This window comes from Heterocephalus glaber, unplaced genomic scaffold (genome assembly GCF_053883595.1).
Source record: "Heterocephalus glaber isolate CG9 unplaced genomic scaffold, H.glaber_assembly_v1.0 deba00001569, whole genome shotgun sequence".
In the NCBI taxonomy this organism is placed as follows: domain Eukaryota; kingdom Metazoa; phylum Chordata; class Mammalia; order Rodentia; family Bathyergidae; genus Heterocephalus; species Heterocephalus glaber.
The window spans coordinates 9719131-9731289 of record NW_028258354.1 but is presented as its reverse complement, the minus strand read 5'-3'; the positions used below and the strand labels follow the sequence as shown (position 1 = coordinate 9731289).

The 12159-nt window shown below is 39.6% G+C and overlaps 1 protein-coding gene across 1 annotated transcript in view; it reads left to right on the top strand.

The window, feature by feature from the left end:
• Positions 1-12159, top strand: part of CUNH12orf56 (chromosome unknown C12orf56 homolog) — a 65980-nt gene that overhangs the window by 23088 nt on the left and 30733 nt on the right. Inside the window, exons 4-5 of the mRNA XM_004861393.3 lie at positions 7925-8348; positions 10273-10346. Coding sequence (XP_004861450.1) covers positions 7925-8348; positions 10273-10346 — 498 coding nt within the window. The remainder of the gene's footprint in view (positions 1-7924; positions 8349-10272; positions 10347-12159) is intronic.

The window sequence follows — 12159 nt, the reverse complement described above, 5'->3', positions numbered from 1 at the left end:
TTTATTAAGCTCTGGGTCTGTGTAAGGCACAATATTAGGCCCTATAATGGATACAAAGTTGTGTAAGGTATAATTCCTATCCTTAAGAAGCTGATTCTAGACAGTATATATAATATTTGGATAAAGAAAATAGAACATAAACTCGCTAAATGTCCTAAATGAGTTGGAGCAATTTGTCAGAGATATTTAACAAGGTGAAAGATATATTCACTTGTGGGGAGAAAGTTCAGCTGCCAAGTGATAGTTGGTAAGAGGGTGGTGCACATGGAGCTGAGGAGATTCCTGTGGGAGGGAACAATGGAAGCTCAGATGCTGGTAAAAATGGAACATGTAGTGTGAGTAGTAAGCAATCCAGTGTGTCTTAACAATAGAACCTGAAAGTCAAAGTAGGTCTATACTTTGGAGGGTGTTAAAAGGCCAGATGAAGACTTTACATTTCATTTCATAGGATTTAAGAAAGCTATTGAAAGTTTTGACCAGGAGAATGATATGATAGAAACCATTATTACAGAAAAGTATTCTGGGGGCAGGGATTTACCTCAGTGGCACCATGCCTGCCTTGCAAGCACAAGGTCCTGAGTTCAATCCCTGGTACAAAAAAAAAAGGGAGAGAGAGAGAGAATCAGAAAAGTATTCTGACAGTTGTGCTTAAAATGAAATGAAGTAAGGTAAGTCCAAAGATTGGTGGCAAGTAATGAGAATCTGAACTGGGGTAGAGGTGATTTTAATAAAAAGTGATGGATGGAAGATACATTTCAAAGGCAGAATCATAAGACTGGCAATTGATTGAAGATGAGAGAGACCACTGTGGTTTCAAGCTGGAGTAACAAATGCAAATGGGGTGATACCCTGCAAAGAAATAAGGATATTGAGGGGATCAGCCCAAGTACTGGTTTAGTCTGGTTAAGCTTGATGGTCTAGAGGATCTCATCTTGCAAAGTTCATCTGGCATTTGAAATTTCAATCTAGGTAGTAGAAGAAAGGTGTGGGTGTAAATTTAAAAAGGAGGCTCCCAAGCTCCATAACTTGAGCTGTGATATTGTCACACATTTAAGTTTCTATACATTGGAAAGATCAGGGAAGCACAGGATTCTAAGAGCCACCTATCAAGGGATGTAGAATATAGCCATGTGGAAAACTAATGTGAGTTGAGGCCCTAAAAGACAGATCATGGCAAAGGAGGAAATCTATGTGTCTTAGTCGCTTTCTCATCACTGGAACACAATACCTGCCACTCTCAACTTAAAGGAGGCTTATGTTTTGGAAGTTTCAGTTCTTGCTGGTGGGCTGGCTCTAGGTAGAGGTGTCATGGTAGAAAGGGCAGAGGAAAGCTGCCCACCTCCTGGCAGTTAGAAAGCAGGGAGTCGGGGAGGAACTGAGAAGGGAGATATATCCTTCTAGGTTATGCCCACAGTGACCTGCCTCTTCTGACCAGATCCCACCTCCTAACAGTAAGTCAGCTATAATACTTCCATAATCCAATCACCTTCCAACACACCAGGCTTTAGGAATCATTTTAGATACAAACCATAACATTCTGGCCCTAGTCCCAAAAGACTCATAGGTATCTCTTTATGCAAAATGCATTTAGTCCATCTCCATGAGTTGTCAAAGTTTTGACAGTTTTAGCCTTGCTGAAAAGTCCTAGTCCAATGTCTCCTCTGAGACTTAAGGCAAACTCTTAGCTGTGAGCTATTGTAAAAGTCAAAAAAATGACATACAATGACACAGGGTAAACATTCCCATTCCAAAAGGGAGGAGTAGGGGGATAGAATCAAGGGGACCAGAGCAAGACTGAAACCCAGCAGAACAAACACTAAATCTTGTAGCTCCACTTCCAGCACTGAGGGCAAGCTGTAGCTAGATGTGAGATCCAAAGGGCTTGAGCAGTCCCACCTATTCAGCATTGCCAGTGGTTTCTGGCTTGCTCTTATGCTTTCTGGCTTCCTCACTCCTTATGGCTTTCCTCAGATGTTCCACATTGTTTCTCCAACTTCCTGGGGTTTCCACTGTGCTTTCAGCTTTACTCTCACAGGTACACTGCCTGGCCTCCCAGGCTTTCTGAAATCTGGGTGCAAGCTTCCCTGACCCCACAGTTCTTGCATTCTGCATGCCTGAAAAACCAGAATCATATGGATGATGCCAAGGTCTACTGCTGGCTCAAGCACTAACCAGGCCCCTTTTCCTGCTGGCTGAATGGTCCCAGAGTGCCTGTGCCCGAGTGGCTGAGCTCTGCACTCTTTTCAAGTGAAAGCTTTACAGCTTTTCACCCCTGAGCTTGCAATGGGGGGAGAGGGGGTTGTCTTGTGGATTCCTCCCATGCCTTCAGGGTGTTGTTTTTATTCTGCTTCTTTTTAATGCCAATCTTTTCAGCCAACCAAATTCTCTTGCTCCAACTTTGCAGCCCAACTTTTCCTCAGCTTCCTTTCTGGCCAAATGCAACACATTATAAATCATTCAGCTGTGCAATTTGCTCTTGATTTTCAGTATAAGCCAGGCCAAAGCCTGCCAGAAATACTCATGCCACAGTCTGAAAGTTGGGGTGCCTTGAAATTTCCTCCACCATGTTAATTAGTCCACCACGTTTAATCTCAGTCTCCCATAAAGTCTCAGGACATGAGCGAAATGTAGACAATTTCCTGCCAGAGCATAGCACATATGGCCTAAAGTCCAACTGCCAATAGAGTCCTTGTTCCCAACTGAAGCCTCTTGAGTGTGGTCAGCTGCATTTACTGCCAGCATTCTGGTCTTCTGAGCTCTGACCAGAAATTCTCATCAAGCTCAGCCTACAGCATCCCAGGGCTTTTCTAGTAGCATCTCCAAAGGTTTTCAGACTCCTCCCATGAGCCAATAATTCCAAAGGCTTTTGAGCCACAGGGTCAGGTAACAGTCACAGCAACAACCCCACTTCTCCAGTACCAAAATCTATTTTGGTCACTTTCCTTCTTTTTGAGACAAAATACCCAACAATTTAAAGGAGGAGAGGTTTATTTGGCTCACATTTTAGACGTTTCAGTCCTTGTATGCTAGGAAAGCACTGCAAAATGCTGTGCAGGTAAAGTGAATTTGTAACTGGGACTATTCACAACCTATGGTATACCATGTAGCATGCTACACTGCTTGGGTTGCTGGGGAAAGGGGATTTTCTCACTTCGCTCCCTTTCATTTTCATTTTATCTCACTAAACAAGAGGACTTACAAGATCTCTTCGAACCTAAATTATTGTAACTTCCTTTCTCATGCACAAAACAATTGTTAGGAATTTTTTCCTACTGGAAACACATCACTGATTTGCTTATAAGCAGTGTGATAATGTAATAATATAAAATGGTCAGTCCTCAATGGGATTTCCATCTTTTTAAAAAATTTTATTTTATTGGTACATTTTAGGTATACAATATAATGACATTCATCATTGGAAATTTGCACCTTTACATAATCTCTCTTGGTTCCTATTTTTCCCCCTTCCCCTGCCCTCCCTTCCACCCCTCCATCCCTCCCTATTTACAAAGACTTTGTTTCCATTTTTTCATTTGCTGATATTAATTCCATTCCCTTCTTTCCTTTCCCCTACCCCTCCCTCTTCCCTTTCCCCTTTGCCCCTTTTCTTCCTATTTCACATTATCCATTATACCTTTTAGTCCTTATTTACACTTTCGGGATTTCCATCTTAACAGTCATCAAAGACAGCAGTCCTAGGATAGAAGCTTAAGTGGTAGAAATTTAACAACCCTACTGAGGTATAATTGACATGTAATAAATTGTATATATACATTTTATCATATATACCTGTGAAACTATCACCATAATAAATATTTGTATCTACCCCCTCCGCACACTGTGGTCTGGAAATTTTCAAGGCAGGAAGTTGGAGCAATTATTAGGTCTCATTTTTATTATTTCCTACCTCTCAGGACTCATTTTTTTGGGGGGAGGTACTGGGGATTGAACTTGGGACCTTGTGCTTGTGAGGCAGGCGCTGGAACCACTGAGGTAAATTCCCGGCCCCTCATTGTCTTTTGTTGTTGTTGTTGTTGTTTTGTACCAGGGATTGAACTCAGGTCCTTGAGCTTGCACAGCAGGCTGTGAAACCACTGAGCTAAATGCCCAGCCCATCCCCTCATTGTCTTTTGTTGCCCGATGTCCAGTGTCTTCAGAGCTATTTTGGTACATAGTTTGTCCAATTTTTGGTTGTTTCAGTAGGAGCGTTTATCTTGTCCCTGTTATTCCATCTTGGCAAGAAGCAGAAGAGAACTAGTACACTTTTAAGCTTATACTAGTGTATATAGAAGAGAATTTGGACTGGTATCAGAATCTTCATGGAGCTGGTGGTTCTGAGATTTCTATAAAAGAAGATCTTTGGGTCAGCAATAGAGAAGATCTGGAAACTCATATATTTAGAGTGTATGCTTATTTGGGGTGGTTCTTTTTCCCTTAGCAGTCACAAATACATTGTTTTTATACAGCATACTTATTTGTGGTAATTAACTTGGGGAAGGACTACCAGAGATTGGAGTGAGTGGGGGGCACTAAAGCCACTCTCTGCCTTTGCCTTTGAGGGCCTGCTTTTCAGGCCAACTCACCAATTCTAATTCTGGAGTATATTAATGAAGATAATCCAGATGTTCAGAAGGGCCCAAATTATCAAAGATTCATGAATGCTTCCTATCCTGCCTTTTACAAAAAGACAAAACCACACACTTCTCGAAAATTTTCTTAATAATGTTAAGTATCCAAAACAAGGTTAGACAGGTCAGTTGAATACAAGAGGCCATTTCTCCCAAGCACTTCTGCTGTTGAGGTTAGAGCGGTTACGGAGGCCTGAATTTGCTGCTCAGTAACCGGAATCTGGGATGCCTAGACAGCTTCGTAAGCAGTGGCCATCTCTTACCTGCACTGCTCAGCACCTCCTGCTACTCTCCCTACCTCTGTTTTTGCTACCACTCCACCTTTGCCCAACTCTGTGACCTACCCTAAAGTCAAAGCAATCTTTCCACCATGACCCTTTCTTACTTAAAACCTTTCAGTGGCATTCCACTGCCCAGAATATAAAACATTTCACTGTCTAGACATCTTGCAAACCTGGACTTCACCTACTGCTCCAGCTTAGCTTTCGGTCACCTCACCTCCTACTCATCACAAAGATCACAGCCCACCTCAGGCACTGTCCTTTTCCTCTTAACATTGCATTTCACATGGCTCACTCTTTCTCATCCTCCAGGTCTGAGCTAAAACATTCCTGTCTTAGAGCAGTTTTGCTGGATCACCCCTAGAATACCCTTCAACAAAAATGCACAGCTGTTCTTTATCTGACTTTATTTTATACAACTTTCATGAGCTACAATTACATGTTTATTATTTATTGTCGTTCTTTCCTCTAGAATGTAAGCTGTTTGAGGAATGTTCTTACTCTTGTTCATTGATATATTTCTGAGATTGGCTCAGTTCCTGGGATATAATACGTGCTTTGTATTTGTTGAAGGAATAATTATGTTCTTGACAATCTAGCCTGGCTTGTATATGACAGGCTTGTTTGGAAGGAGTTGATGTGCTTTCTTTATTTCCTGAAGACCATGACTTCTGAGCTTTTGGAAAAGAGCTATCTCATATAAGGGTGCTGAATGCAACTCTTAATGTGGTGTTCATGCCTAGAAAGATGGAGGAAGAGGCAGTTGCAGTGACAGCCATCCATATACTCCCAGACTCAATGACCTTCCCTGCATATTTTGACATAAAATTCCCAAACTTTTCTAGAACATTGATAGTCTCATTGTTTACAATTTAGAGGAATAAAAGAGATTGTTGATGAATACTATAGTAGTTATTTTAAGTTGTTGTGGAGGCTAGAATTCTGTTAAAATGGACAGAAATACAGCTTAGGTTAAAAGGAGAATTTATTGGAAATCCTGGGGCAACTTATACAATTCAACATTCAGTCAATAGATAGACAGATAGAGAAATAGATACAGATGCAGCTCTATCCATCCAACTGCCCCTGCAACCAGACATTCTAATTATTGGGCTTTATGTTCAATTTTAGATAAACAATGATGAGCAAAATCACCAAAGATTAGAAACCAGACCACAGTAGTGTAGAAATGGTAAGAATGAAGCTGGGATGTAGGCACAGTTGGAAGTGGAGACGGGTCCTAGAGATTTCTTAGTATTTTCTCTGTAGATGATCATTTCATCTACATATAAAGATTTGCTTCTACCTTGCCAATCCTATCCTAATTGTGTCATTTTATTGCCAGACTAGTTTGGTTGGGCCTAGGTTTCAAAGTTTAATGGACCGATAAAGAATAAGGATATCTGCCCTTGTTCCCTACCTTAAGGAGCAATCATTGTATCTTCTCCATTCATATAAGGCGTTCTCGCTGGAAGTATGGAGTACATGTCTTTAATCTGTTGAGAAGTTTCTGTTCTACTTCTAGTCTCCTGATAGCTTTTACCAGGAACAGCTGTAGAATTTAGTCCAATACTTTTTCTCCAACTAGTGACAAGATCATATGGCTTTTTCCTTTCCTCTGTTTAAATGATGACTTTTGGGGGTGGATCTTCCAATGCTGAACCAACACTGCCATCCCTATAACAAAACCACTTTCTACATCCTGCTAGATCTGACTTCCAATAGTTTGTTTTGTTCAACAAATTTCTATCTATGTTCATACTTTTTTCTTCTATTATCTTTATCCAGTTTTAGGATTAGCACAATGTTGAGTTCCTAAAATGAGGGGAGAAGTGTTCCTTCTTTTTTCTGCTTTAATTGTTTGATATAATTTGTCAGTTAAAATGTTTATGAGCCTGCTGTTGTCATATAGGTAGGTTTTCAAGCTAGGAATATACTTTCTTTAATAGGTGCTATTCAAATTTTATATTTCCTCCAGAGTTAGTTTCATTCATTTGTTTTCCAAGGTACTTCTTAGAAGTTGTCAAATTTATTTCAAAACAGATTTTTGTAATATGCTTTCTATATCCTTTTAAATTCTGTAAAATCTGTGGTAATGTCTCCTAGATCTTGATATCATAATTTTAAAAATGTATAATTGATATTGCATAACAGGAAGAAAAGGTCTAAAGGTGCAGGGGAAGTGGGAGGGGTAGGGGAAAGGGAAAAAGGGAAAAGAAAAAATATGAGAAAAGGAAAAAAATGGAAACAAAGTCTTTTCAAATAAGGAAGGGTGGAGGTTTGTGAAGGGAGGGCAGGGGAAGGGGAAAAAAAATAAGAACCAAGAGACTCATGTAATGGTACAAGATCCCAATGATGAATGTAACTGTATTTTATACCGAAAATGTACCAATAAACTTAATGGGAAAAATATATAAAAAGTGCTTCTTATATAACATTATGTAGTTTTCTTTTATTTTTTTTGTACCGGGGATCGAGCTCTGGACCTTGTGCTTGCGAGGCAGGCGGTGGAACCACTAAGCTAAATCCCTGGCCCCTAGGTAGTTTTATTTTGTATATGTGCTGCCGAAGCGAGCACAGTAGTTTTCTTTTGAAAGCAGAAAAGCAGACTGTAGGATTTGTATGCCGTATCTCTCCCACTCACCTAATCAACAGGTAATAGCAAGTGAGGTTAAATTGCTCCTTTCTTGCCCCCTTCCCCTTGCTCTCCCTTTTCGTTTTGCAATACTGAGAATTGAACCCAGTGTCTTCACAATGAGCTACATACTCAGCCCTCTTTTTATGTCTTATTTTGTGACAAGGTCTCACTAAGTCACTAAGTTGCCCAGGCTCAGCTCCAACTTGATCCTCCTGCCTCAGTCTCCCAGAGTGCTGGGATTACTGGTGTGGCCTCTTAACAAGCATTCCATTTATGTGAAACAGTAGCTTTCAGAGTCTTAGACTGTTGCAATTGGTCATTGGGTTCTCTTTGTTCCTTACTGTAAAATCATGTTTAACACTACATTCTGCCTACAGGTACAACCAGGAGAGTTACAGAGCCTTCGGGGACTCAACTTCCAGTCCTCCTTCAGACTTCGACAGGCTGTGCCTTCAGGGCCAAGGTGCCTTTCGACCCTTGCCTGTGCCTCCCAGGAGGAGCTGTCCATCCACACCAGCCATTGGCAGGGCTGTCAGCACGCCAGCAAACACAAACACGGCTTGCATAACAGACACGAAAGAACACCAGGGACTTCCAGATCACAAAGACTTCCCAAGGGAAATTTCTTTCAAGTGCGATGGGAACAGATATGAGTTTCACTTAGGAAATTCTCTCCCAGTTTCCCCTTTGGAGAGTGATTTAAACGTAGAGAAAAAGGAGTCAGAACTTCACTTGTACATTGTTTCTGCAACTTCATCTCTATTTCTGCACTTAAAAAGTTCATGGAACAATTACGTTATAGTAAGTGTCTTCACCTTAACCTGAGGTTTATTTGTCTTGTTTTTGTTTTTGCAAAAGGTAAACATACCTTCCCTGCACCTCATCCATTTTGAAATTTTGTCTTACAATTTGATAATATTGTGAAAGAAAAGATGCACTGAAGGGGTGACTTGATTCAGGCTCTTGTAGTAGGGAGAAATGCTCATCAATGAGCAGTGTCTTACAGAAAAAAGAAGCTTTTGTAGAAGCAGGCAGGGGAAGTCTTATCAGGTAGCGTTTTGTACTTAGCTAGGGCAACACAAGCTTTTCAAAGAGTTGAGTTTCCTTCAGTAACACATTTTATCTGTTAGTTTTACCAACAATAATTACATCTGTGTTGTTCACCATCTCAAATTCATCTACAAAGATGAAATGGGGTAGTTCATTACCCTTTATATGTTATGACAATAGCTGCTAGAAAGCTAAATTACTGAGGCATGTTCCAAATTAAAATTATAGATTTAGGGCAAGTATAAACATTTGGAAAGGGAAAAAAGGTAGTTTTTAAAAAACGTAGAACCATGATAAAAGTAGGAAGAAAAAAGCACATATTTCCGCCACTACCACCTTCCCACTAATCTGCTCTGATATTAAGAATAAGACAGGGTGAAGGGTGCACAGGTAATGGGGAAAAAAATAAGAACCAAGATATATCATGTACAGGTACAAACACCCAATGATAAATGTAAATGAATTGTATACCTAAAATGTACCGATAAAATGTACCAGTAAAATTAATTAAAAAAAAAAAGAATAAGACAGGGAAGCTGGGCATGGTAGCACATGCCTATAATCCCAGTACTCGGAAGGCTGAGGCAGGAGGATCACTGTGAGTTCAAGGACAGCCTGAACTCCATTGTGAGACCCTGTCTCAGAAAGCAAAACAAAACAAAATTTAAAAAAAATAAGAGAGGGGTAAGTTTGTTTTGAGTTACAATTCGGCAACATTTCAGAAATCCCTTCTGACCTGGTAGGCCTCAACATAAATAAAAAGTTAGGGAACTTATTGAAGCTTACTCGTCTGTTTTGAGGACTGAAAATAAATGGGAAATGTTGACACTAAAGATTTAAGGGAAAATTAACCCTCCTAGTAGGGGGGTAGTTAACAAAAGTTTTATACACTTATACTGCATAATCACTAGAAAAATTGAAGTAAATCTATGTATACAGACATACAAACTGTTCACCATATGTTAGGTGAAAATAAATCAAGTTCTAGATTAATATATGTGATATAATTTAGCTAGGATTATATCTATTACAAAATATGTCAAAATATATAAGTACTATAAGTGTATATAAGTGTTCTAATTAATGTCTTTTAATACCTGAAAGGATATAAGCCAAACTGATAAGAGTTACTTTGAGCTGGGGATGTAGCTCAGTGGCACAGCGCCTGGTTGGCAAGTGTGGAGTCCTGAGTTCCATCCCCAGTACCAAAAAAAAAAAAAAGTTACTTTGAATAGTGGTAAGGAAAGAGTCAAGAGAGCCAGAGAATTTTATCTTTTACTTTGTGCAATTATGTATTAGAACTTAATACATTGTTTTAAGATAAAAAGTTAAAAAATTAAAAAGTTATAGTTAAAACTTTTTGAAAATTAGGTAATGAAAAATTCCCTGTGGTGTTGTCAAATACTGAAATTAGTCATATAAGCAAATAATGTACTATAGATGGGAATTTTGTACACGGGCTAGGAATTTAGCTCAGAGGTTCAGGTGCCTGCCTTGCAAGGGCAAGGTCCCAAGTTCGATCCTGGGTACCAAAAAAAAAAAAAAAATATATATATATATATATATATACACACACACACGTGTGTGTGTGCACACACAAAAACGGCTAAAAATAGGTTAACTGATTCTCAGTAAACAGCAATTCCAACTCTTCCAACTTTTTTTATTCTTTCAGAAAGCTACTCTTTTACAAGATCTCCTACATGCTACTGAGCTCAGTCCCGTTATTAGAAGTCCAAAGCCATATAGGTAAGGAGTGATGATGTGATAGAGTTGCATGGGGAACTTTTCTCTCTTCTTTATGCTCCTAACTATGTTGTAAGTCTGGCTGGCTATCACATCTGGCCCTCCACCTTGACTCAGCCCTGAGTTTTAGGTCTGCAAATATAAGTGTTCCCTGGACATCACCTCTCACATGTCTCACAGGAACCTTCAAGGTAGCATAATCAAAAGAGAGCTCAACATCTTCCTTTTGGGATCTTCTTTCCCCTTTGTTTCCTAACATAGGGAATGATGTCATTATCTTCAGGTACTCTAAGCGAGAGTCCTGGATGTTAACGTTACCTCCTCTCTCCCCTTCACCATCACCTGTATCCAGCCAATCATCACATGATGTCTTTTATGCCTTGTTACTGTGTCTGGATGATATCCACTTTCCACTCTCCTTGCTCAGGTCCAGTTAATTATCTTTGTTCCGCTCTCTTACAGTACTTCCCTGTCTGGTCACTCAGCCTTCACTCTTGCTCCTCTTTAGCCCGTTCTCCATTACAAGGGAGAAATCTTTCCAAAGCACAAATCTGATTGTGTAATTCTTCCCTGAAAGCCTCTGAATGGCTTCCCACTGCCCTTGGGTAAAAGTGTAAACGTCTATTAGATTATATAGATGCTCATGATGTCTGCTTTTATTTTTCATCCTCTGTTTTTTTTTGGTACTATGGATCGAACTCTGGTCCTTGCACTTGCGAGGCAGGCTGCGGAACCACTGAGCTAAATCCCCAGCCTGGTACACCATATGTTAAGTGGTTATGTGCTGCCCTATTATGCAGTATGCTTCTTAAGACAGGGTCTATACCTTGGTCACATAGTAGGCTGCAATAATCCTTTATAAAATGAATATATAAATGACAAGATAGAGGTTGGACATATTCATTCCCCACACAAAGGAAGCAAAGTTCCTTAGAAGAGTGGGTGTTATTAGGTCTGAGACAGGAACATACAAAGTGAGTCTGAAACAGCTGATTAAAAAAAAAAAAAGCAAAGAAATGACTTAGGTACTTACATGAAGCGGTTCCCAGTAGCCATAGATGGGATAACTTGAGCATTAGAAAAAATAAGGAAGTGGGCCAGGGATTTAGCTCAGTGGTTTCGCTGCCTGCTGTGCAAGCGCAAGGACCCCAGTTTGATCCCCGGTACCAAAAAAAGAAAAAAAAAAAGAAAAAGAAAAAATAAGGAATGGGCTGATTGAAACGCAATGAAATATAAAAACTCAGAAGTGTATAATGATGGATTGTAGAGAGAGGGTTCACTCTGTTCCTCCACCAAAGAAAATACATTGAACATTAGAAGAAAATAGGGAACCAATCCCTCACTCTGTAAATCAGCAAACAAATGGGAAGGATTATCCTGCCTTTCCTGCATTATCTGTAACCAGTTCAGGGTAACCAATTAGCCTTAGTTAATGAGAACAAATTCTCTTTTACAGAATTCCATCTAATGAATGCGAAAAGTTTAACAGATTTAGAAAATTAACGCTTTTCCAGCCTTTAATGAAATAATAGATTCGTGCAAGAATCCTGAGTAGATGACAACATTAGAAAGATGAAGCAGAACTTCAAAATGGAAGGATCATATTGCAAAAACTAAATCCATCAATTAGTCTTAGCAACACTTAAGCGAGACAACCAGACTTTGTATGCCTCATTCTTTGATGGACATAAAATGCACAGCATCACCTCTGAAGTATCTGTGTTACATCTGTTAAACCTGAATCTGATTTAAAAGTTTGGATATGCTAGCAGGAAAAAGGAAAGTAATTCTGACATATGCTTCAACATGGATGAAC